Source organism: Suncus etruscus, chromosome 19 (assembly GCF_024139225.1).
Source record: "Suncus etruscus isolate mSunEtr1 chromosome 19, mSunEtr1.pri.cur, whole genome shotgun sequence".
NCBI classification, from domain to species: Eukaryota; Metazoa; Chordata; class Mammalia; order Eulipotyphla; family Soricidae; genus Suncus; species Suncus etruscus.
This window is the reverse complement of record NC_064866.1, coordinates 22,522,579-22,547,419: the sequence shown is the minus strand read 5'-3', so window position 1 is coordinate 22,547,419 and position 24,841 is coordinate 22,522,579. Positions and strand designations below refer to the sequence as shown.

The 24,841-nt window shown below is 35.0% G+C and overlaps 1 protein-coding gene and 1 non-coding gene across 2 annotated transcripts in view; one reads left to right on the top strand and one right to left on the bottom strand.

The window, feature by feature from the left end:
- The window catches only part of COL11A1 (collagen type XI alpha 1 chain), a 206,166-nt gene that overhangs the window by 30,742 nt on the left and 150,583 nt on the right, over positions 1-24,841 (top strand). The window contains exons 3-4 of the mRNA XM_049765836.1: positions 1,969-2,182; positions 5,679-5,841. Of these exons, the coding sequence (XP_049621793.1) occupies positions 1,969-2,182; positions 5,679-5,841 (377 nt within the window). The remainder of the gene's footprint in view (positions 1-1,968; positions 2,183-5,678; positions 5,842-24,841) is intronic.
- LOC125997834 (small nucleolar RNA U13) lies at positions 1,732-1,833 on the bottom strand. The gene has a single exon (XR_007491841.1). It is a non-coding gene; the product is annotated as a small nucleolar RNA U13 (small nucleolar RNA).

Below are 24,841 nucleotides of genomic sequence, written 5' to 3'. Positions count from 1 at the left end.
AAAAATGTTTTGGAATCCAAGTTATAGTACATCAGATAGGGTATTTGCACATGGCTTGAAGTAGAATTAACTTCCTAAATGCAGGCCAGGAGTAAGTCCTGAGCATTGCCAGGTGTGGTTCCAAAACAAAAAGAACAAAACAACAGCAACAAAAAACTGTTTTCTTTTATAATAGTTTCTCAAAAACAAATGTAATAAATTGCAAAATTTGCAATGAACAAATTTACTACTGAAAAAAATTGATTCTACAGAATATTTTAAAAATCAAATTAAAAATTAAGTAACAAAATGTAATTTTTTTCTATTTATCTCTGCCACGATGGGAAAGGTATGACCTTTTCAAAAGAGAAAATTAGGTTTATAGATGGACTTTCAAAATCCCAAAGAACTGGTCTATATTTTTTTATACTTTACTTTAAAATCTCAGGGTCAGGCTTGCTACTTTTTAATGTGACAGTCATTTTTCTTTTTTTATTCATGCCAGAAAAGTACTACATATAACTTTTGGATTCTTTTTTGCCTGTTAACAGAATTAATATATCAAAGTTTATTTTATCATAATATGTGACTAAAATGAATAATTTTATATATTTCAATATATGAAAGAATACCTGTGTAGACCATGCGTATCATCCCTCACAAGCTTATTTTTTATAAATATTTTTTATATTTTTATATATTTTTATAAATATTTTTATTTAATCACCATGATTACAAGCATGCTTGTTGTTGGGTTTTAGTTATATATATGTATATATATTAATATATATTAAAGAACACCTAATTATAAGATTTGTATCAAATTTACATATATAAGATCTATATATAAGATCTATATCAAATTTTTATAAAAATTTCTGTCAAAATAGAAAAATAATAAAAATGACTAATAATACATGTTCACCAATACAGTGATTATGTGATTATTCTTTATAAAATAAATAAAAATAGGGATAGAAGTGGGAAGCTAGTTCAAAGGGCTATAGTTCATGCCTTATATGCACATTTAAATACAAGGAAATATCTTTATCAGCACCATTCTAGTAGTCCAGGTGACTAGAAGGATTGTATTGCCCTCCATACCTCCTAAACTGACAGAGAAAGTAGTACATTGCTGGGAGTCATTGTACATTCCATACAACAAGGCTAAGTTTCACTTGCCTTGGACCCTCATCTATTGCTAGGGAGAGCCCTCCTTCGTGACATCCTTCCCTTTTTGTCAAGAATAAACTAAGCAGTAGTATATGTTTGTATTCTATTTATTTTGAATTAATTAAATTAAAGACTTTGGGTTTGGGTGCCACACCTGATGGTGCTCAGGGATTATTCCTGGCTTTATTCTCAGGAATTACTTTTGGCTTTCTCTGTGGACTTTTGGCCTTATGCAAGGCACTTACCCTATCTATTTCAGATATTATTTTGCCATATAGTTTCCCTTAATTTTTGGTGAGGGAATGTGATGCTGTGCAAACCTTGGCCTGTTCTGCCAGATAGCTAAATGCTCTAGTAATAATATAATGGTGCTTACCTAGCAGAATTACTGTCTACACAGTGCTCAGGGAGGGGATCATACAATGCCCATGACTAAACACATTACCTATACCCATACATGTATGTACCCCTGGTTACTGGCCTATATCCTAGTCAAGTAACTGCACTTTTAAGTTTGTGTATAGCTTGGATCATTATTTCAAAGAAAGCTTATTAGAGATCTTATTCTTTTAAAGTTCATTTCAGAAGGGTAATGTGTTAACATCATATTAGGTACAAGGGAGGCACATATCATATAAACACGAGAACATCCAGTCATCATGCTTACAAACAAAAAAGGATTTTATTTGCTTTTAAATCTACATTGTTATTTAATTGAATTTAAGTGTCTTAACTGAGATCATACAATAAGTTTTTAAAAATATGGTACCTAGAGTCACTTGGAAATTTGGAATTTTATGGGCTTTATCTTTTCAGGAAGAACTTTTCCAGAAGATTTTTCAATATTATTTACAGTAAAACCCAAGAAAGGAATTCAGTCTTTTCTTTTATCTATATATAATGAGCATGGTATTCAACAAATTGGTGTTGAGGTTGGGAGATCTCCTGTTTTCTTGTATGAAGACCACACTGGAAAACCAGCACCAGAAGATTATCCACTCTTCAGATCCGATAATCTTGCAGATGGGAAGTAAGTTAATGTAATTATTCAGTCGACTGTGTTTAAAGAAATTATTTTATCTAATCATCCTACAGAAATTTATAAACTGTGATGCTGCAATTTGTAAGGGCTGGCACTATAGAAATGAACAATGTAAAAAATCTTTATCTTTAATAGTTTATAGAAAGTCTGTGTAGAAAAGCAAATAAGTAATAAAGAGTCAAATTGCTAGTCAATCATATCACCCAATGATGCATGAGAGAGAAATAGAACATTGGTGAGGTGGAAACTTGTGGGGGAATAGAGTTTTATGGAACAAAAATGGGGAGAATTTCACTGATAAAGCTACATATGAAGGAAGTGGAGTAGAGGCTGTGTTGACACAGATAATACATACTATTACTTGAAAAAAGGAAACAAAAATGTATCCACTGTTCCAAATATGTGCTTGGTGTAAGCATTATCACAGGTGCCAGTGGAGTCAGAGTAGAATGGGGCAGGGGGAGTAAAAATAGAGAAGCAGTGTAAAGCTAGATGAGAAAGCACTTTTGCCTTTGAAATAGGAAGACACTGTAGCGTCCTTGAGCAGAGTTAAATGCTCTGTGACTTATCTACTATAAATCGTATTAGTATTCACATCCAAAAGAAACCTATGGTATCATAGTTGATTTATTTAAGTTTACAAACACTTTTGAATAAATCCCATTTTACAGGCAAGAAACTGAGATACAGAGGTTTTTAGTGCCATATATTTGGCTAGAGCCAGAGGTAGGTGCTATCATTGTGAAATGCCAAGATGGGGCTGGAAATCTCCAGTAGCCATAATACACTTATGGAAAGTGTACTAGATTCTGATATCTGTATTGTGACTATTGTTTTTCTCTTTGGAAACATTAATATGTAATAAAACTTTGCAAAGTTTACTTGATACGTCATTGACTAATACATGCATTTAAAAATAGCATTATCCAAAATGGGACATTTTATAATATATTAAATAATTGAAGATTTTAATGCAGATGGACAAAATAGTTTATACTCATTGTATCTGTGTCAGGACCCTGGGAAAAATATACAAGATTTTGTGTCAGCGAAAAACTAGTTTCAACAGTAATTTACATTATTTTTCTTGATAATATGAAAAATGATTATATTTTAGGCAATAAATGAAATTAAGTGAAAGCATGTTACATTCTATTCATCAGTATATTATATTAAAATATATAGTGCTGAAACAATAATAAAAATAATACAAAACGTTAAGAAAATTGCTTTGCATATTACCAATACTAGTTTTGTCTTGAATACTGCATACTATTCCTTCCTAAAGTACCACCAGGAGTCATACCCAGACATATAATAAGGAGTAAGCCCTGAGCACCTCTAGAAGAGCTACAGCTCCCCTCTCCAAAATAGAAAGGACATTTATATTTCTATATAGTTGTTTTGATGATTGGTCTGTTGAAACTGAAAAAGTGAGCTGTATAATGGTATGGAGGAAATATATTCCAGGAAGATTAAAGTATGTACAAGACACAAAGGAGATCAATATGACATTTACATTGAAAGCAGAAAGCTCAGTGTTTGGACATGAAGGGAGAAGAAGAAGGAATTACACTTATATAGTGAGAATCCTATGGTTTTTAGCAGAGCAGAGACATAGTCTAATTTATAATTTTAAATGACCAGTTGGTTGCAGCTAAGTGGAAGCATTGATCAGTTAGCAGTTTAGGTAAAGAAAAATAGATAGAAACTTGGGACACATTTGGGGGATATTGGATTGATTCTGCATATATTTTGAATAAAAGACTCATGGGGTCTAGAGAGAGCTTAACATACTGAATGCTCTGTATTCTGGAGACCAAAATTAGATTCACACACAGCATACTTCCCCCCAACACCCACACCCTGCCCTGCTCAATTTTGCGTGATTTTTTTTTTAACTTTTGGTTTGGGATGAATGTGCCTAACAATCCACCATCTGGTGTCCAAATTTTTTACAGACATGATTCCAAATATCACAAGTTCATTGCCATGGCTCAGGTTCTGTGGGTCTTTTTCTCAGAACAACTTTGTATTAAATGAGGTTTGTGGACTGTGTGAATCCTGGCTAGGAACATTAAGATTTAGCCTTGAGAAGAAAATTCTATCTTGACTACTGTGGGAGAAAGAGGAGGAGGAGAAGGAGGAGATGAGGAAGAAGAAGAGGAGGAAGAGAGGAGGGGAAAAAGGAGGAGGAGGAGGATTGGAGTGCTAAAACACAGGACCCTGAAATGTGTTTTATTTGCTGTTACTGAAAAAGACATAGTTACAATAAAAGTGAGAATGTTTTAAGTTATGACACAGGCCTCTTAGCAGACATATGTGTCAATTTAACCCTCACAAAATTATATAGCTCCATATATAAATCTTCCCTCAGTTCAAACCAAGCATATGCTAATGTTATTTGAATCTGCTCTTGAAAGACCAAAGACTAAATTAGGGTAAATGGAAATGCACTTGGTCCTCATAAGTGGCATGCCAAGGCACATGAAATAGACATTTTAGAAGGGTTCTTGAAACTTTTGGTTCCTTCATATTTTGGATCTAGTCCTAGACATTTCTGAAATATTAATTTAGTACTTTATTATTTAAAAAAGTATATCTATCAGAGAGGTTTCCAAAATCCATGTGCTCTGCACTTCAGTGGTTTATGTTAGCACCCGATTCTGTTTATAAACCCCACTATTTTACAATATGATTAGGTTTGTATGTTTCCACAAGATTGGCCATGTGTCTCCCTGAGGCCTGTCATCGCTGTCTTGAATTAGGAGCAGCAGTAGCTTCAGAGTGAACTGCGAATTTCACTCCACATGTGGTTTGACTAAGCTTTCTTTTTTTTTTTAAGTGCATACACTTCCTGCCAACCCTAGAAAAAGGAGAGATATTGTATCTCACTCTTGGATCCTAGTCATAGTGGTGATCTATAACTGTCTTGAAATTAAAGTGGAAAAAGAAAACAAAGGCCCTTGAAATAAATGTGAATAAAGACAGAGAAGTACATTGTATTTTACAATTAGAAAGTTTATTGGCTCCAGATGGAGGAATCATTCAAGTAGTAGGCTCATCCTATTATAGTCAGTCTCAGGGGATCTCTAGGAAGAGTTTTTTAAAAGTGGAATTCCACTTTGGAAGAAAGCATTTGCATATACAGAAACTATTGCTTACCTAATATCTTACTCTAAATCTCTATTAGATACCCACATCAGGGCCTGGTGAGATCAAGCTATTGTTACCACACAAAATGAAGCAAAGGACAGGCAATTCCTTTCCAGCATACACAGCCAAATTTGTTGTCATCTTAATGGCTTGTGTGCTTTCTGAACATAGCACAGTTTTGCCTAAATGGAGATTTATTGTTAGATAAATCTGCACTTGTTTACATTTACTTGACATATGGACTCCATATACATTGCCTATCAGTGTGAATAATACTTTAACTACAATATCTTCTTCTGAAGTTACAAAAATTATTTGATTCACTTAGGTGGCACAGAGTAGCAATCAGTGTGGAAAAGAAAACGGTAACGATGATTGTTGATTGTAAGAAGAAGACCACAAAAGCACTCGACCGAAGTGAGAGAGCAATTGTTGACACCAATGGAATCACAGTTTTTGGCACCAGGATTTTGGATGAAGAAGTTTTTGAGGTAAAAATAAACCAAACCTTATTTGAAGTTGGGAATTGTTCAATCAGATAACCATGACAATCAGTGTAGGTTATAAAACAAAGTTGAAAATGGAAAGGTGACCTACTTTCTTTCTTGCACCATTGGGTGCAATGTGATGTCTTCTATTGTAATGGAAAAGAATGTCTATACTATGGTGCTTGCAATGCTTGAGAAACATTGAAAGAGTTTGGTTGATTTGATCCCCGACATGATACTCTTTGGGAAAGGCACATATCTTTACTTTTAGAGCTTTGTATTGTTTTCTATGGAAGAAAGAACATTTTCATCACTTCCATCTCTGGGAGATCAATTTAGAGAAATGTACAAATCAGATTTTCTGCATTTCTCTGTTCTTTGTGAATGTTTTCAAGGTAATATTGAGATCATATTGTAAAAGATGAACTTTAGATGACAAAACATTATAATATTATAATAAAAATACTGCCTTTTAATTATGTTGCTTCTCTGATAAGTATGGTCTTTATCTTAATCTAAAACCATCGGACATGGTGTTTCCTACTTTATTTATATTAGGTTAATTTATTAAGTCAGTAAACTAACCTAGACCCGTGACCCTATAAAGAAAGGCATCCCCAAACATTGTTCATTTTTTGGTGATCAATTATACAGAATTTCTTAGTAACTTGTTTTTAGAAGTAAAATAAAGTAAAGCTTGATGCATGATGTAGTATGATCTATTATAGGTGAACAGAGAATTTACATGAATGAATTTACATGAAATGTTTTCTGGATTTTGTTGGTTTGTGATATATGCATTATATGTATAAATAAACATAGTACTTATTTTCATGGGAAAGAACAATTGAATTCAGACTCTAAGCTAAAATGTTTCATTCCTCAGCAAATATACATAGTCTAGTGTACGTGTTAAAGCAATTAAATATTCCAGTAATTTAGATTACTCCATTGCATTATATTTGCATTATATTTTCTCTAATAGTATGTGACCAAGGTCTTGTACATTCCATGTTTAAATATATTATGATACTTTCTTTCAAGTTGAATGGTTTATTTAGTCGATGTTTAGTTTATAAATTTTTATTATATATTATTTGTTTTGTTTTCTGATAGACCTTAGATGATTCTTTAATAATAGCATACATTTGGTAGTTTTATATTCTAAATTGTGATTATGTTCTGTTTGGGGCTAATATTGCTAATATTTGTATATGGTGTGAGGTAAAGTTCAACATCTATTAGTCCATCTAGTTAAAATTATTGAAAGGTCTCCTTGACTTGTATAACATCAGATCCACTTTAGCAGGGCTCAGAGGTCACCAGTGCAAAAACTACTGGGTGATTAGATGGCATCTATTAGATAGCATGGTTCTATTAGATAGCATTGGTTCTCATGTATATAAGTACTCCAGTCCTTTCTGCTATCTGGCTTACCCTCAAAGTTTTGTCTTTTTGTTGTCTAGTAGTATTTCTTCATGGGTATGATATTAACTCATTGTCAGATCTGTGAATTGAAAATAACTTCTGTCAATTAGTAGAATTTTCTAATGTAGTTTTTTTTTTGTTGTATTTTTTTGGGGTCACAGATGGTGTTACTCAGGGGTTACTCTTGACTTTGTGCTCAGGAGTCATTTCTGGTAGTATCAGGGCATGCTGGGGATCAAAAGCAGGTTGGCTGTGTGCAAGACAAATGCCCTACTTGCTGTGTTATTTCCCTAACCCAATTTTACTATAGTTATTTTGTTATGCATAGGTTTTAGCATTATGCAGTTCTATTTCTCTATTTCATTGTATGAAAGACACTCTAGGTGATACTTGGCTCAGTGATACTGACTTGACAGTTAAATGCTTCCTTGAAAATGTCAGGATGAGAGTGTGGGCCTCAGGCATACCAGACAAAATCCCTGCCCAGGCATCTTCTATTGAATTAGTTTTAGAGATTTCAGCAGTACCAAGGACGGATTCTGTGCTCCAGGATCATCATTCTTGGTGGGGCACAGATAAGCATAAATGGATATTGGGGAATCAGACAAATCCAGATTGGTTGCATGCAGTGCATTCTAACTTTAGTATTATCTCAGTGGACAAACACCTAGTATTTTTGTATTATTATTTTTTGTTAATTTTGTTTTATAGTTAATCAGATCTAATATCCAAAGACATTTCTACAGTTTTTATTTAGAAACATATCATTTTTTTCTTTTAATTTATTTTACTTAAAGAAAATGCATCACATAGTTAACATAGTTGATCATAATACATTTCCAAATAAATAAAAGCAATGTTAGGGAAAGAATAGAAAGAAAAATAAAATGGAAAAGAAGGAAAAATAAAGGAAGAAAGAAAGAAGAAAGAAAAGGAGAAAGAAAGAAAGAAGAAAGAAAGAAAAAGTACAGTAGCTAGCATATTTGTGAAAATTATTGTATCTTCAATGAAGTCTTCAATACAATGGCAGAAGGTTTAGTAAGATCTTATTCTTAGCTGTCCATTCTGTTAAATTGGGGTGTTCTTTAGGGATGACAACATCAAATAAATGAAGCTTTCTAGAAATTCAAACACTCCTGATACTATAGACTTTTAGGGGCCATATAGTCAGCTGACGGGCCTCCTGGAAGAAGGAAGATAAGGGGGACGATGCCCACATTTGCTCTAAAAAACACTGATGATAAAAGCCCCCAAACTGGCATATCTGAAGTGCAATCAGATTGGTGTCCCTGCAGGAAATTATAGAGGATGAGTGATGAGTCAGGATCATGGGGGAAACAGTGATTCTCGGTGAATGAAGCAGTAAGCAAGGCTTTGGTATGGCGGGTGCTTGATCAAACTTCTCTCGAGATGACCAGTTTGTGTTCTCTTCTTATGTATTTTATGGGGTTAGGTTTTGCATTCATCTTCAGTTCATTTTGAATTAATTTTTGTTTATTATATAAGTGCAAGAGATCTTGTTTCATTCTTTTGAATGCTGCCATCCACTTTTTCAACATCATTTATTTAAGAGATTTTTCTCCACTTATGTTTTTGTTTTCTTGAACAAAAATTAGTTGTAGACAGAAGTTTTGGTTTTACAATATTGTCCATTAATTTGCGTGGCTTTATATTTCTGTAATTTGATATTTTATTACTATGGCTTATATTGTAATGTATTTGTGCAATTGCATTTGATGCATTATATCAAAATAAGGATTTATACATGAAAAATTATGAATGATTGAGTTACAGCTTTGGCAGTGACTTTGTAGTTTAATCTAGGAAGCAATACTTCTTTGGCTGCTTTTTCTTAGGACAGCTTTGGAGTTTTAGTATTTTTGTGCTGCTATGTACACTTTAATATTTTGTGGCCATTTTTAGTGAAGAGTGTTGGGTTTTTGTTACACTTTGATATAGGTACATTGGTCATATTAGCCTTCATTCTTTGTAGACAAAAAATAGAATATCTCTATTTTATTATTTCTTCAACTGTTGTCAATAGTGTCTTAAGTATTTCATCTAATTGATTAAATTAATTTGTATATTTTTGTTTTTAAATGTATTGAAAACATTTTTATAATAATATCTTTATTTAGCACCATGATTACAAACATATTTGTAGTTATAGAAAAGATCACTCCCCCTTCACCATTGCAATCTTCCCATTACCAGTACCCCCATTTCCATCCTCCCCTCCCCTTGCTTGTATTCAAGACTATCATTTTATTTTTCTTACTCATTACCATATTTTTTTCTTTCATACATTTTTATATGTAGAATTGATAGAACCTAAAAATCTGTACTATAACTTAAAACTTTACTGTATTTATTTGCTACTATTTATAAGGTTTTTGGAGTGGCACATCTGGCATCGTTCAGGGGTTAATTATAGCTCTTCACTGAGAAATCAATTTGGTAGGTTCCGGGAATCATAAGATATACTGGTGATTGAGTCAGATCGACCATGTGCAAAGCAAACGCCTAACCCATTGTGTTATTGTTTAGGGCTCATATTTACCATATTTTCCGGTGTATAAGACGACTGGGCATATAAAACGACCCCCTAATTTTGCAGTTAAAACATAGGTTTAGGCCTATATTCGCTGTATCAGTCAGAACGTTCTTGTGCTGCAACTGTATGTACCACAGTGAGCCAATCACAAGCAAAGGTCCAAAGGATATATTGTAATGACGTCCAAAGGTCATATTGTAATGACTTCCTCTCTGACTCTGGCCAATCTGAGCAGGCTTTTAACAGTGTAGATTCGGGTCCAGAACATTGTCTACTTTGCATGTATCAAAAGCCTGCTTGGATTGGCTGAGTCAGAGAGGCTGACTGAGCAGCCTGGCAGTGATTGGTGCAGGATCGAGTTGGAAAATTCGTTTTGTGGCAATTCAGACAATTTTCGTTTAGTGGCATATTGAAACATTTTTCGGGATATACTCAGCGTATAAGATGATCCCCGATTTTCGGTTGACTTTTTTTTTGTTTCAAAAGTCGTTTTATATGCCGGAAAATATGGTATTATGTTTTTATCATAGTATGTTTTTATCATCTGCAAATAGGGACATTTTTGCTTTTTATATTTCTAGTTTTGATGCATTTATTTTCAATATTTTTCCAATTTGTAAGACTTCTAATACTTCATGACTAGTTAAATAAGAGTTGGTATTGTCTTAGTTTCTATTAAAATTTTCAGTTTTCAATCAGTAACTTAGTTAGTTGTAGGTTTGCAATTTATAATATTTTTCTATTGCCATAGATTTCTTATTATACATTATTTGGAAAACTTTTCTTTTATCACAAATGGATCTTGAATTTTGTCATACTTTTTCTGCATCTATCAGTATGATATTATATCATGATTCTTCCAATATTTTGTATCCCACTAGTGGATTTACTGATGTGGAATAATCTTTGAATCTCTGAAATAAATCCAATATCAATTTTATGATTCTTCCAATGTACCATTGAATTTGAATGGCTAACATTTTGTTTATTTGAATTATTGACTTATGATTTTGTTTTTGTGATATCCTAACCTGTTTCTTTTTGCCTCTTATTATAAGAGTAATGCTGTTAACATAAAATAAATTTGGAAAGTGACCTCGGAGATACCACAAGGTCCTATGCCTTTAATTTGTGCTCCCCAAAACCACATGAGCTCTTAAGTGTCACATGGAGGTTTCTGAGCATCACAGACTGCAGCCCATTTAGAACCCAATATTGGAGGGCCAGAGCAGCACCATGTTATGGGTTCTTAAAATAGAAGCACTGACTCAATTGGTGAAGCACCATCAGAAGTGTGGCCTCAAGATCCCATGAGCATTGCAGGGAAAACCATCTCTCTTCCAATAGTTTTTTTGTTTGTCTTTGTTTTTGTTTTTGGGCCACACCCGGTGACACTCAGGGGTTACTCTTGGCTATGCACTCAGAAATCGCTCCTGACTTGGGGGAATATATGGGACGCTGGGGGGATCGAACTGTGGTTCGTCCTAGGCTACAGCAGGCAAGATAGAGACCTTACTACAAGCACCACTACTCGGGCCCCATCTCATACAATTAGTTTTTATAAAACAGAGGACCACTTCTATTCCCTTTAAAAATATTATTTTTTGTTTGACATACTATTAATAGTTTGTCAGGACATAATTACAGCACCAAACCATTACTAATGTACCTGTATCTTAGACTTGTGAGAATATTAAAAAAAAAAAACTGGAAACAGTTGAGGTTTTCTGAGGAATGGTGTCTGATTCAATCTCTATGAAAATCTATGTGGATATTGTTTTAAAAAATAGGAATTCCCACATGATCATGTAGTACCACTTTCTTGGCATCTATCCATAAACTGAGAAACATTGATTCTGAAGGATATATGACCAAATATATGTTCATTGCTGCTCTTCTTCAAAATTAAAAAACAATCAAAATACCTACTTATAGATGAATGAATCAAGAAATTGTGCTGCATGTAAAAAGGAATACTATACAGTTATATAAAAGGACAAAACCAATTTTCAGCAGCATGGATAGAAGTAGAGGATATCATGCTGCATGAAGTTAGTCTGAATGAAAGGAATATAGAATTATCTTTCCATGAGAGATTTAAAAGATACACAGTTAGATAGCAACAAAGATCCAAAGGCAAAATGATGGAATGACATTTTCACACATTTGAGTTGAGGAGGAAGTATAAAAAGTGGAAATATTCTTCTGGGAGGATGATGGGTAATAGACAATAAATAATTAATAAGGGTTTTTCCTCCCTCCTCCACCCTATGGTGTTCTGGAAGAGTTTGAGTGGATGACATGTTCAGTGTTCTAATGTTTTATACAAAACCATTTGGATCTGAATTTCTGTTTCTCAGAATTTTTATTATTGTGTCATTCTTTCTAGTGATTGGCTTACTTGAATTTTCAACTTCCCATTTCATTCTTAGAACATTAATGATATTAGGATATTATGATACTTCTTGTACTTTGATGATGTCTTTGATAATAGTTTGCATTTCTGTGGTATCTGCTGAAACTTTTCTTCATTAATTTATGACTTTATTCCAATGTTTTACTTTTTTAACCTGAATGTTCTGCCAGTTTTGCTTTGGTTTTTCAAGATGCAGTTATTAGTTTCCTTAAACATTGTTATTATTTAATCTCTACTTCCACTCTGTTTTTATTGTTATTCATTGTTTACTTTTGTATTAATGTGTTCTTTTTCTAGTATGTTTATGTAAGATTAAATTGCTCTCTGATATTTTATTATTTCTTGAAATGAATTAATATTTCTGAAAGTCTATGTGTGATGGTTTGCTGAGTCTCAAAGAATTTGATAGCATTTTCATTTTTTGTCTCATTATTTTTGTTCCTTTTTTGATTTCTTTGTTGATTCAATAGTTATTGACTAACATGTTCCTTAAGATGCTCATAGCTGTTATTTAATCTGTTTTCTTTTGCTGCTTATATCTTTGTTCATGTAATTGTGACCCGAAAGATATTCAGTGTGATTTTAATCTTCCTCAACTTGTATAGACTTGTCTGTGTCTCAGTATAAAATATATCTTTGTGAATGTTTCATTTTTATTTTTAAAGAATGTTTATTTTGCTGCTTTGGAATGAAAACATGTTATTGTTTTGAGATCTAATTTTTCTCTGTATAAAGAACTCTGCCTATACATTTCTTGCTAAAACCTCCATAAATACTTCCCTTTATTTTTTATGTTATTTGTTTTAGATTATTTTGTAACTTTATAAAATTTTAATTATTTGTATGGGGAGGATTGAATAGTGGTACTGAAGGGCCAGGAAACATTCCTTCCTTAGTTGGCAGAGCTTGCTGAACCTGAAGCTTTAGTGCTTGGGCCCTGTGATGCATTGCTGCTTAGATAACAGGTAGGGAGTGTCACAGGGTCACACTCAGAAGCACATTTAAAAGGTCATGTGGCGCTGGGGGCCGCTGGACTCTTTGATTTTGTTTTCTACCTATGAATTACATAACATGAGTTGTTTATTATGCAGATACAATTTTTTTATTAGAAGTTAGAGTGATATTATAGAGAATAGGGAGCTTTTCTAGCATACATCCAACCTGGCTTTGATCCTACCTCCCTGTATCATCCCTAGAACCTGCTAAAATGATCTCTGAATGTAGAATCAGAAGTCAGCCCTGTGTATATCAATATATGGTTCCAAACTAACAAAATATTAATTTGTAGATTACTATCCTGATGGTCTTTTTGAATAAAATTGGTACAATATTTTCCTCCAAACTTCTTTTTCATTTGTTTGGTGGGGGCACATCTAGTAGCGCTTGCTCTACTCCTAGCTCTTTATTTTTATTGATCCAGCAAGGCTCAAGGAGCCATGTTGTAATAGGGATCACTCGTAGGCCTCCTCAAACTACAGCCCGTGAGCCACATATTGTATTTATTCCCATTTTGTTTCTTCACTTCTAAATAAGATATATGCAGTGTGAATAGAAATTTGTTCATAATTTTTGTTTTTACTGTAATCTGGCCCTCCAACAGTCTGAAGGACAGTGAACTGGCCCCCTGTTTAAAAAGTTTGAGGACACCTTTCATTCAAACCATGCATTCAGCTCATAGAGCCAACTCTTTGACCCAGGAATTGTTCACTTTAATGATGCCTATTTTAGCATTTATTTTTAATGCGTCACATCTTTGGCACTTTTTCTTAAAAAGGCACCATTGTACCCATGAGTCTAGGTGTTGGCTTCTGAGTTTTTATAATCTTTCATTTTGTATTTAGGTCTATGATTCATTTTGAGACAATTATTATGCAGAGATTTTCACCATTGTTGTGAAGAATCTGTTTACATTTTGATTTCTGTTTCTGATATGGATGATTCATGGGTCCAACATATCAATAAGACTATGTTGTTTCATTGTATTAATTGATTTTTTGTGAAATAAACATTATTATTTTACGTTTATAAAATATATTTCTGGGTTCTCTATTCCATTGTATTAATTAATAACTTATTTTAAAGTTAATTCTATATTGATTAGTATAGCTTAATTTTATTTATTTATTTGAGGGTTATTTGGGGCCTTAACTGGTTGGTTCTGCCTTCAGGGATAACTTGTTGCAGTTTGGAGGACTGTACAAGGTTCTGGGTATTGAATCTGAGCCTCTTGTGTGCAAGGCTGATGTCCTACAGGCTGTATTATCTCTCCAGCCTCTTATTACCATAGCTTTAAACTAATTCTTAATCTTTATAATGCATTGCCTTCTGACTTTATTTTCTTTTCTTTGGAACCATATCTTTCAGTGCTCAGTAGCAACTCCAAATTTAGTGCTCACTTCTAACAGTGATTAATAAAGGAATCCTGGAGTTCTGGAGATGGGACTAAGGTCTACATATACAAAGCACGTGCTCAATTCATTCATTCCTCTATTTCTTTTTTATATTTTAATATAAAATTTTCTATTTTGGATAATTTCTGTCTTGTTAGAAAGTTTAGAATCTGTCATTATCAATAATATAAATTATAGATTTTATTTAATTTAAGGCCATACACAGTGATTCTCAGGACTAACTACTGGCTGTATTTTCATGGGACAATATTCAATGACATTTAATCTGGAACAACTCCAGGTTATATAATTCCTGTACTATTGGTCCAGCCAACTTCTAGGATTTTTTATTGTGATTTTTTAAAAAATATATTCATCTAATTGAGAAGAAATGAGGTCAATTCATAACACCATGCATTATTGATCTCTCTTAGATCTTTTTGTTCTGCTTAATATTTCTATTGTTTTAATCTCTCGTTAGCATTTGGTAACTGGAGAGAACTAAAGTATCATTGTTTATTTATTAAGAATAATATTTAATAAATAAACTGAGATGTATAAACTTAAATAATAATCTTTACATTTTAAGACGTGAATGTGCAATTTTAGTTTTAATTCAATCCTCTATATTTTTCCTAAATAATTTTATTTAGAAAGATTTTTTTATTTTTAATTTAATTAATAGAATTAAATTAAATTACTTTCTTTTAATTTCTTTTAACAATTAATTTCTTTTTTATGTATAAAATTTTTTTTATTTAAACACCTTGATTACATACATGATTGTGTTTGGGTTTCAGTCATAAAAGGAACACCACCCATCACCAGTGCAACATTCCCATCACCCAAGTCCCAAATCTCCCTCCTCCCCACCCAACCCCCGCCTGTACCCTAAACAGGCTCTACATTTCCCTCATACCTTCTCAATATTAGGACAGTTCAAAATGTAGTTATTTCTCAAACTAAACTCATCACTCTTTGTGGTGAGCTTCCTGAGGTGAGCTGGAACTTCCAGCTCTTTTCTCTTTTGTGTCTGAAATTTATTATTGCAAGAATGTCTTTCATTTTTCTTAAAACCCATAGATGAGTGAGACCATTCTGCATTTTTCTCTCTCTCTCTGACTTATTTCACTCAGCATAATAGATTCCGTGTACATCCATGTATAGGAAAATTTCATGACTTCATCTCTCCTGACAGCTGCATAATAGTCCATTGTGCATATGTACCACAGTTTCTTTAGCCATTCGTCTGTTGAAGGGCATCTTGGTTGTTTCCAGAGTCTTGCTATGGTAAATAGTGCTGCAATGAATATAGGTGTAAGGAAGGGGTTTTTGTATTGTATTTTTGTGTTCCTAGGGTATATTCCTAGGAGTGGTATAGCTGGATCGTATGGGAGCTCAATTTCCAGTTTTTGGAGGAATCTCCATATTGCTTTCCATAAAGGTTGAACTAGATGGCATTCCCACCAGCAGTGGATAAGGGTTCCTTTCTCTCCACATCCCCGCCAGCACTGTTTGTTCTCATTCTTTGTGATGTGTGCCATTCTCTGTGGTGTGAGGTGGTATCTCATTGTTGTTTTGATTTGCATCTCCCTGATGATTAGTGATGTGGAGCATTTCTTCATGTGTCTTTTGGCCATTTGTATTTCTTCTTTGTCAAAGTGTCTGTTCATTTCTTCTCCCCATTTTTTGATGGGATTAGATGTTTTTTTCTTGTAAATTTCTGTCAGTGCCTTGTATATTTTGGAGATTAGCCCCTTATCTGATGGGTATTGGGTGAATAGTTTCTCCCACTCAGTGGGTGGCTCTTGTATCCTGGGCAATATTTCCTTTGAGGTGCAGAAGCTTCTCAACTTAATATATTCCCATCTGTTAATCTCTGCTTTCACTTGCTTGGAGAGTGCAGTTTCCTCCTTGAAGATGCCTGTAGTCTCAATGTCCTGGAGAGTTTTGCCTATGTGTTGTTCTATATATCTTATGGTTTGGGGTCTGATATCGAGGTCTTTAATTTATTTGGATTTTACCTTCGTACATGATGTTAGCTGGGGGTCTAAGTTTAATTTTTTGCAAGTGGCTAGCCAGTTGTGCCTACACCACTTGTTGAAGAGGCTTTCCCTGCTCCATTTAGGATTTCCTGCTCCTTTATCAAAAATTAGGTGATTGTATGTCTGGGGAACATTTTCTGAGTATTCAAGCCTATTCCACTGATCTGAGGGTCTGTCCTTATTCCAATACCATGCTGTTTTGATAACTATTGCTTACTAGTACAGTTTAAAGTTGGGGAAAGTAATTCCTCCCATATTCTTTTTCCCAATGACTGCTTTCGCTATTTTAGGGTGTTTATTGTTCCAAACAAATTTCAAAAGTGCCTGATCCACTTCTTTGAAGAATGTCATGGGTATCTTTAGAGGGATAGCGTTGAATCTGTATAATGCCTTGGGGAGTATTGCCATTTTGATGATGTTAATCCTGCCAATCCATGAGCAGGGTATGTGTTTCCATTTCCGCGTATCCTCTCTTATTTCTTGGAGCAGAGTTTTATAGTTTTCTTTGTATAGGTCCTTCACATTTTTAGTCAAGTTGATTCCAAGATATTTGAGTTTGTGTGACACTATTGTGAATGGGGTTGTTTTCTTAATGTCCATTTCTTCCTTATTACTATTGGTGTATAGAAAGGCCATTGATTTTTGTGTGTTGATTTTGTAGCCTGCCACCTTGCTATATGAGTCTATTGTTTCTAGAAGCTTTTTGGTAGAGTCTTTAGGGTTTTCTAAGTAGAGCATCATGTCATCTGCAAACAGTGAGAGCTTGACTTTTCCTTTCCTATCTGGATTCCCTTGATGTCTTTTTCTTGCCTAATCGCTATAGCAAGTACTTCCAGTGCTATGTTGAATAGGAGTGGTGAGAGACAACAGCCTTGTCTTGTGCCAGAATTTAGAGGGAAGGCTTTTAGTTTTTCTCCATTGAGGATAATATTTGCCACTGGCTTGTGGTAGATGGCCTTAACTATAATGAAAAAGTTTCCTTCCATTCCCATCTTGCTGAGAGTCTTGATCAAGAATGGGTGTTGGACCTTATCAAATGCTTTCTCTGCATCTATTGATAAGATCATGTGGTTTTTATTTTTCTTGTTGTTGATGTTGTGTATTATGTGGTAGACTTACGGATGTTAAACCATCCTTGCATTCCTGGGATGAAACCTACTTGATCGTAGTGGATGATGTTCTTAATGAAGTATTGAATCCTATTTGCCAGGATTTTGTTGAGGATCTTTGCATCTGCATTCATCAGCGATATTGGTCTGTAATTTTCTTTTTTCGTAGCATCTCTGTCTGGTTTAGGTATCAAGGTGATGTTGGCTTCATAAAAGCTATTTGGGAGTGTGTCCACTTGTTCAATTTCATGAAAGAGTCTTGCCAGGATTGGTAGTAGTTCCTCTTGGAAAATTTGAAAGAATTCATTAGTGAATCCATCTGGGCCTGGGCTTTTGTTTTTGGGCAGACTTTTGATTACCATTTTTTATTTCATCAATGGTGATGGGGGTGTTTAGATATGCTACATCCTCTTCTTTCAACCGTGGAATATTATAAGAGTCCAAGAATTTATCCATTTCTTCCAGGTTCTCATTTTTAGTGGCATAGAGTTTTTCAAAGTAGTTTCTGATTACCCTTTGAATCTCTGTCATATCAGTAGTGATCTCTCCTTTTTCATTCCTAATACGAGTTATCAAGTTTCTCTCTGTCTCCTTCTTTGTTAGGTCTATCAATCTTGTTTATTTTTTCAAAGAACCAACTTCTGCTTTCGTTGATCTTTCGGACTGTTTTTTGGGTTTCCACTTCGTTGATTTCTGCTCTCAGCTTTGTTATTTCCTTCTGTCTTCCTATTTTTGGGTCCTTTTGTTGAGTACTTTCTAGTTCTATTAGCTGTATCATTAAGCTACTCAGGTAAGCTCCTTCTTCCTTCCTGATGTGTGCTTGCAAAGCTATAAATTTTCCTCTCAGTACTGCTTTTGCTGTGTCCCATAAGTTCTGATAGTTTGTGTCTTTATTGTCATTTGTTTCCAGGAACCTTTTGATTTCCTCCTTGATTTCATCTCGGGCCCACTGGTTGAGTATGAGGTTGTTTAACTTCCAGGTGTTAAAGTTTTTCTTCTGAGTCCCTTTGGAATTCACAAATAATTTCAGAGCCTTGTGGTCAGCAAAGGTAGTCTGCAAAATTTCTATCCTCTTGATCTTATGGAGGTATGTTTTATGTGCCAGCATGTAGTCTATCCTGGAGAATGTCCCATGTACATTGGAGAAGAATGTGTATCCAGGTTTCTGGGGGTGGAGTGTCCTATATATATCCACGAGGCCTCTTTCTTCCATTTCTCTCCTCAGGTCTAGTATATTCTTGTTGGGTTTCAGTCTGGTTGACCTATCCAATGTTGACAAAGCAGTGTTGAGGTCCCCCACAATTATTGTGTTGTTATTGATATTGTTTTTCAGATTTGTCAACAGTTGTTGTAAATATTTTGCTGGCCCCTCATTTGGTGCATATATGTTTAGGAGAGTTATTTCTTCCTGCTCTACATACCCCTTGATTAATATAAAATGTCCATCTTTGTCCCTTACAACCTTCCTGAGTATAAAGTTTGCATTATCTGATATTAGTATGGCCACTCCAGCTTTTTTATGGGTGTTGTTTGTTCGGATAATTTTTCTCCAGCCTTTTATTTTGAGTCTATGTTTGTTCTGACTATTCAGGTGCATTTCTTGTAGGCAGCAGAAGATTGGATTGAGTTTTTTGATCCATTTAGCCACTCTGTGTCTCTTAACTGGTGCATTTAGTCCATTGACGTTGAGAGAAAGAATTGTCCTGGGATTTAACGCCATCTTTATTTCAAAATTTGGTGTGTCTTTTGGGTAGTCTTGTCTTAGATTAGGTCTTTCAGTTTTTCTCTTAAGACTGGTTTTGAGTCTATAAAGTTTCTGAGCTGTTTTTTGTCTGTGAAACCATGTATTCTTCCGTCAAACCGGAAGGTGAGTTTTGCTGGGTACAGTATTCTAGGTGAAGCATTCATTTCATTCAGTCTTGTCACAATATCCCACCACTGCTTTCTGGCATTGAGTGTTTCTGGTGACAGGTCTGCTGTAAATCTCAAGGATGCTTGCTTGAATGTAATTTCCCCTTTTGATCTTGCTGTTTTCAGAATTCTGTCTCTATCTGTGGGATTTGTCATTGTGACTAGGATGTGTCTTGGGGTGGTTTTTCTTGGGTCTCTTTTGGTTGGTACTCTTCGAGCATGCAGGATTTGATCACATATATTCTTTAGCTCTGTAAGTTTCTCTTTAATGATGTTCTTGACCGTTGATTCTTCCTGGAAATTTTCTTCCTGGGTCTCTGGGACTCCAATGATTCTTAAGTTGTTTCTGTTGATCTTATCATAGACTTCTATTTTCATCTGTTCCCATTCTTTGACTAATTTTTCCATTGTCTGTTCATTTGCTTTAAGTTTTTTTTCCAATATCTCCTGCTGTATGGAATTGTTATGCAGCTCATCTTCCACAGCACCAAGTCTTTTCTCACCTTCTGATATTCTGTGCCAGAGCTTATCCATTTTGTCATTCACTTCGTTTACTGACTTTTTCAGTCCTGTTAGTTGACATTTTATTTCAGTTTGGAGTTTTGTGATTTCTGTCTTCATATTTTCTTGGTTCTTATTAGTGTTCTGTTCAACTCGATCCATGGTTTCTTGGAGTCCGTTGAGCATCTTCCATATTGCTAGTCTAAAGTCCTTATCTGAGAGGTTGATTAGTTGGTTGGTCATTATGTGGTCCTCAGACTTGTCATCTTCATTCTCTATGTCTGATGCTGGCCTTTGTTGTTTCCCCATTGTCACACTTGTATTGTGGGTTTTTCTACGTGTTGTGGTGGTATTCATTGGTTATATGATGCAGGCAGCACACTTCTCTGGCTCCGCCCTTTCTGGATGGGCCTGCTTGCCTCCAAGGTAGGGGAGTCCTCCGTGGATGAAGCCTCACACAGGATCAAATCTTAGGTCCGAGCACGCAGCAGAGAAGACAGTCTGGAGAGAAGTTCTTGCTTCTGTGATCCAACACAGTTCTTAGTGTGTTTTTTTTTTTTCTTCTTGTGATGGTGTTATTTTTTTAGAAAGGGCGCACGGCTGCGTAGCGAAGTGGAGCTAAGTGCCTTCTGGAGCCTTTTTTCAGCCCACTCTCAAGAGGTTCACGCAGCAGAATAGTAGAGAGACACACACAGGCAGCACTCACAGTTTTTCACAGTCGGGCCCCACTGGACAGGCGTAGTTTTCACTCGCTTGCTTGGCAGCTTCAGAATGCTGTATTTTTGGGGTTGCTTTCCAAGACTCTGAGTAGAGTTGCTGGGTAGCTTTTGTTTTTGGGGGGTTTGCTTCCCAGGGCTCTGAGGTGAGCTTCCATAGTTCAGGAAAGACAGAGAAGAGTAGGACAGGGCTCCCTTCAGGTCCTCAGTTTCCTCAGAAAGAGCACAGCAGGGTGGAGACTCTGCAGGTAGAGCAATCAGCACTCTGCCTGGAAACCCCCACATCCAGCCATTTCTTACTCACTCACTTGCTGGGTAGCTTCAGTTTTTTTGGAGTTCGCTTCCCAGGGCTCTGAGGAGAGCTTCCAGAGTTCAGGAAAGACAGAGAAGAGTAGGACAGGGCTCCCTTCAGGTCCTCAGTTTCCTCAGAAGAAGCACAGCCAGGTGGAGACTCTGCAGGTAGAGTAATCAGCACTCTGCCTGGAAACCCCCACATGCAGCCATTTCTTACTCACTCACTGGCTCGCTGGCTAGCTTCTGAATGTAGTTTTTTTGGGGTTCGCTTCCCAGGGCTCTGAGGAGAGCTTCCAGAGTTCAGGAAAGACAGAGAAGAGTAGGACAGGGCTCCCTTCAGGTCCTCAGTTTCCTCAGAAGAAGCACAGCCGGGTGGAGACTCTGCAGGTAGAGCAATCAGCACTCTGCCTGGAAACCCCCACATGCAGCCATTTCTTACTCACTCACTGGCTCGCTGGCTAGCTTCCGAAATCTCCTAAATAGTTTTTGAATGCATTACACATACTTTTTGAAAACATTTTAAATTAGTGTTTCGTTTATTGTTTATTTGGTTTATGTATAAACCCGAGTGATTTTCTTCTTCAGTGTTCTCCAGTACTGCTTCTTTCCATTCTTTGTACTATAAAAATTTGTCTTTGCTTGCAATCTGTCCAATAGAACAAGACTCTGTGAAGTTATAAGCCATGACACTGTTTCTTATACAGAAACTGTATTCAACTCTATGGAGAAAAAATATATCTCTGATACAAAACACAAACAAATAAACAAACAAATAAAAATAACCCAAAACCACATAGGTAATTTTACAGATATAGACTCATTTCTCCAAAGTGTGATTATATTTTGTATGCAACATTCAGGATGCTGCTTATTGAGCTTTCTTATCATAAGTATTCTAGTTATATGACTCAGGAGTCAGATAGATATGATTTAATTTTGGGATTTGAAGTTAAGAATGGAGATCATCAGTAAAAACTCAGTCTTTCTGAACTTTTCTCCCATCTGTAGACTTGTGTAACAAGTACTAAATTAGTGAGTCATTGGAGGATTAATTCCTGTATTAGTGTTATTTTTATATGGGTTACTTTTTAAAGGCTTCATATGTTTTTATTTTAAGGAACTGAAATTTTTCATTGTTCATTTTAAGATTAGGTTAAATGGCAAATATGACTAGTATTGCAGCTACATTTGAATTTGGAAAATATACCATTTTATACTTTGTTTCTAATAAATAACAAACTAAAGAAAAGAAAAAATGTACTGTACTGCAATTATATTACTTTGTCAGAGTATCAGCAAAATAGATTAGAAGTAACATGTTATATTTGCTATGATTATTTAGTTAATTTATGCCTTTAAAATTGTGATTAACATAGACATCTGGGATGTAATTGTGGTTCTATTTTTAATTATTGAAAACATAGAAAAAGCATTATAAGTATGATCTGGTTAATAATATAGTAAAGCATCAAATAGTATATAAAATTTCGAGTGTTAAGAAAAAAATCCTGTTTAACAAACATGATTTAAAAATCTTGTGGTGGTGGTAATAAAATAATTTAAAATAAAAATATGTTAAGGTTCATCTCAATTCTATTCCATTAGGCTGAGATTCTATATTTCATTATTGTGCTGTATTGATTACTATAAATTTATAGTAAAATTTGAAGTTAGGAAAAGAAAATCTTCCTATTTTTTTTCTCTTAGAAATGTTTTGGCTAGTGGGGGAATTTTATTACTCGATATAAATGTTAGGAGCATTTGGTCTATGTCTCTTAAAAATGCCTGGAATATCTTCAAAGGATCTCATTGAATTTGTATTGTATTTTTGGAAAGAAGAAATAATAATAAAATTCTTGCAATTCAAAAAAATGTGGTGGTGTTGATGCTCAAACCTAATCCAAGTACTAATTCATTATAATAATAGTTCCTAAGCAAATTTTCCTCTAAATGGAATATTGTCTTTTTTTGGTAGCTGAAATATCAAAGTTCCATCCAGGTATGTATTATTAGGATTCAGTAACAACACTAACTTTATTTGTGTATATCTGGAGGTAATGGTGAGGTCCCACTTTCCCCCCCAGCAGAGCTCAGGAATTCTAGGGTACACTCCAGGCAATCCTATGCTTAATTGGACTATAGTTCAATGCAAGGACCCTAGTGATCTAGCCAAGGACATGCTACTGCTTGGTCCTTCTTTTCTTTGGTTTTTGTTTTTTGTTTTTCGGGCCACACCCATTTGATGCTCAGGTGTTATTCCTGGCTAAAGGCTCAGAAATTGCCCCTGACTTGGGGGACCATACGGGGATCGAACCCCGGTCTTTCCTTGGCTAGCGTTTGCAAGGCGCCACCTCGCCGGCCCCTGCTTGGTCCTTCTTATAGTGCCACCTTCATATGGTGACAAAGATTGAACTCTGGTTGGCCATGTAAGGCATGCAACTCAACTCAATATCTGTCACTCCAGCCCCAGTAGTACTAATTATATTCTGGGATTGGAGTAGTAGGCTGACCTAGGTTAGATCCCAGCATCGCATATGATCCCTGAGCGTGCCAGAAGTTATTTCTGAGCAGAGATCATGAGTGATCCCTGAGCACAAACGTGTGTCCCCAAAACCAATAAAATAAAATAAAATAAAATAAAATAAAATTTGGATTAGAGACATTTTTACTTGCATTCTGAATTTTAAAATGTAGTCACTTTGAAAGGGAATTTACTGATTTTTATGCAGAAATAGGCTAATGTGTCTCTCTTATGAAGTTTCATAAAGTATATATTTATGTTTGGGTTTTGTTTTCTTTGGTTTTTGGGCCACACCCAGTGACTCTCAGGGGTTACTCCTAGCTATGTGCTCAGAAATTTCCCCTGGCTTTGGGGGACCATATAGATGTTAGGAATTGAAACGAGGTCCATCCTAGGTCAGCCGCGAGCAAGGCAAACACCCTACCGCTGTGCTATCTCTCTGGCTTCATGTATATATTTATGATAACAAATTTAGAAATTTAATTTGGTGTGATGACACAGTTGTGATGGCAAATGAGATTTGTTTTCCCTTTTGTTTTTATGTTTTTTTGAGATACTATATTTGACTAATCAACTGATAAAGAATCATATATCAAATTACAACATTGGTTCAGTGATTTTTTTTTTGGGGGGGGATTATCTTTCACTAAATGACAGGAACATCTGTCTGAGGGTATTTTTCATGAAGCTATTTCATTACTGCTATATGCTGAACAGGAATGGCATATAATGTATTATGCATCAGTGAGCTGATAGTTTTGATTCAGTTCTCTTTTTTGACATCACTGACTTTACTTGCAGTGATATATCCTGTTGCCATTTAGATTGTGCTTCTACCTGCACAAATTGTTGTGTACAATACAGAGAGGTTATATTTTGGGACATTCCTGAATGTTAACTATGATAACTTATTTAGTAGGATTTATAATTGAAACTGTTTAATAAAACTCAACGTGACACTTAAAGTAAGTTCAGGTTTAAGAGCTCTATAGGTGATCCAAAGCATGATTATTTACAGGGTATAACTTGTCCTTGAAATATAAAATTGCTCTTTTTGGTTCAGTTCTCCATGTTCAGAACTATTGTTCATCAGGAGAAAACAAGTGTCACACATTTTA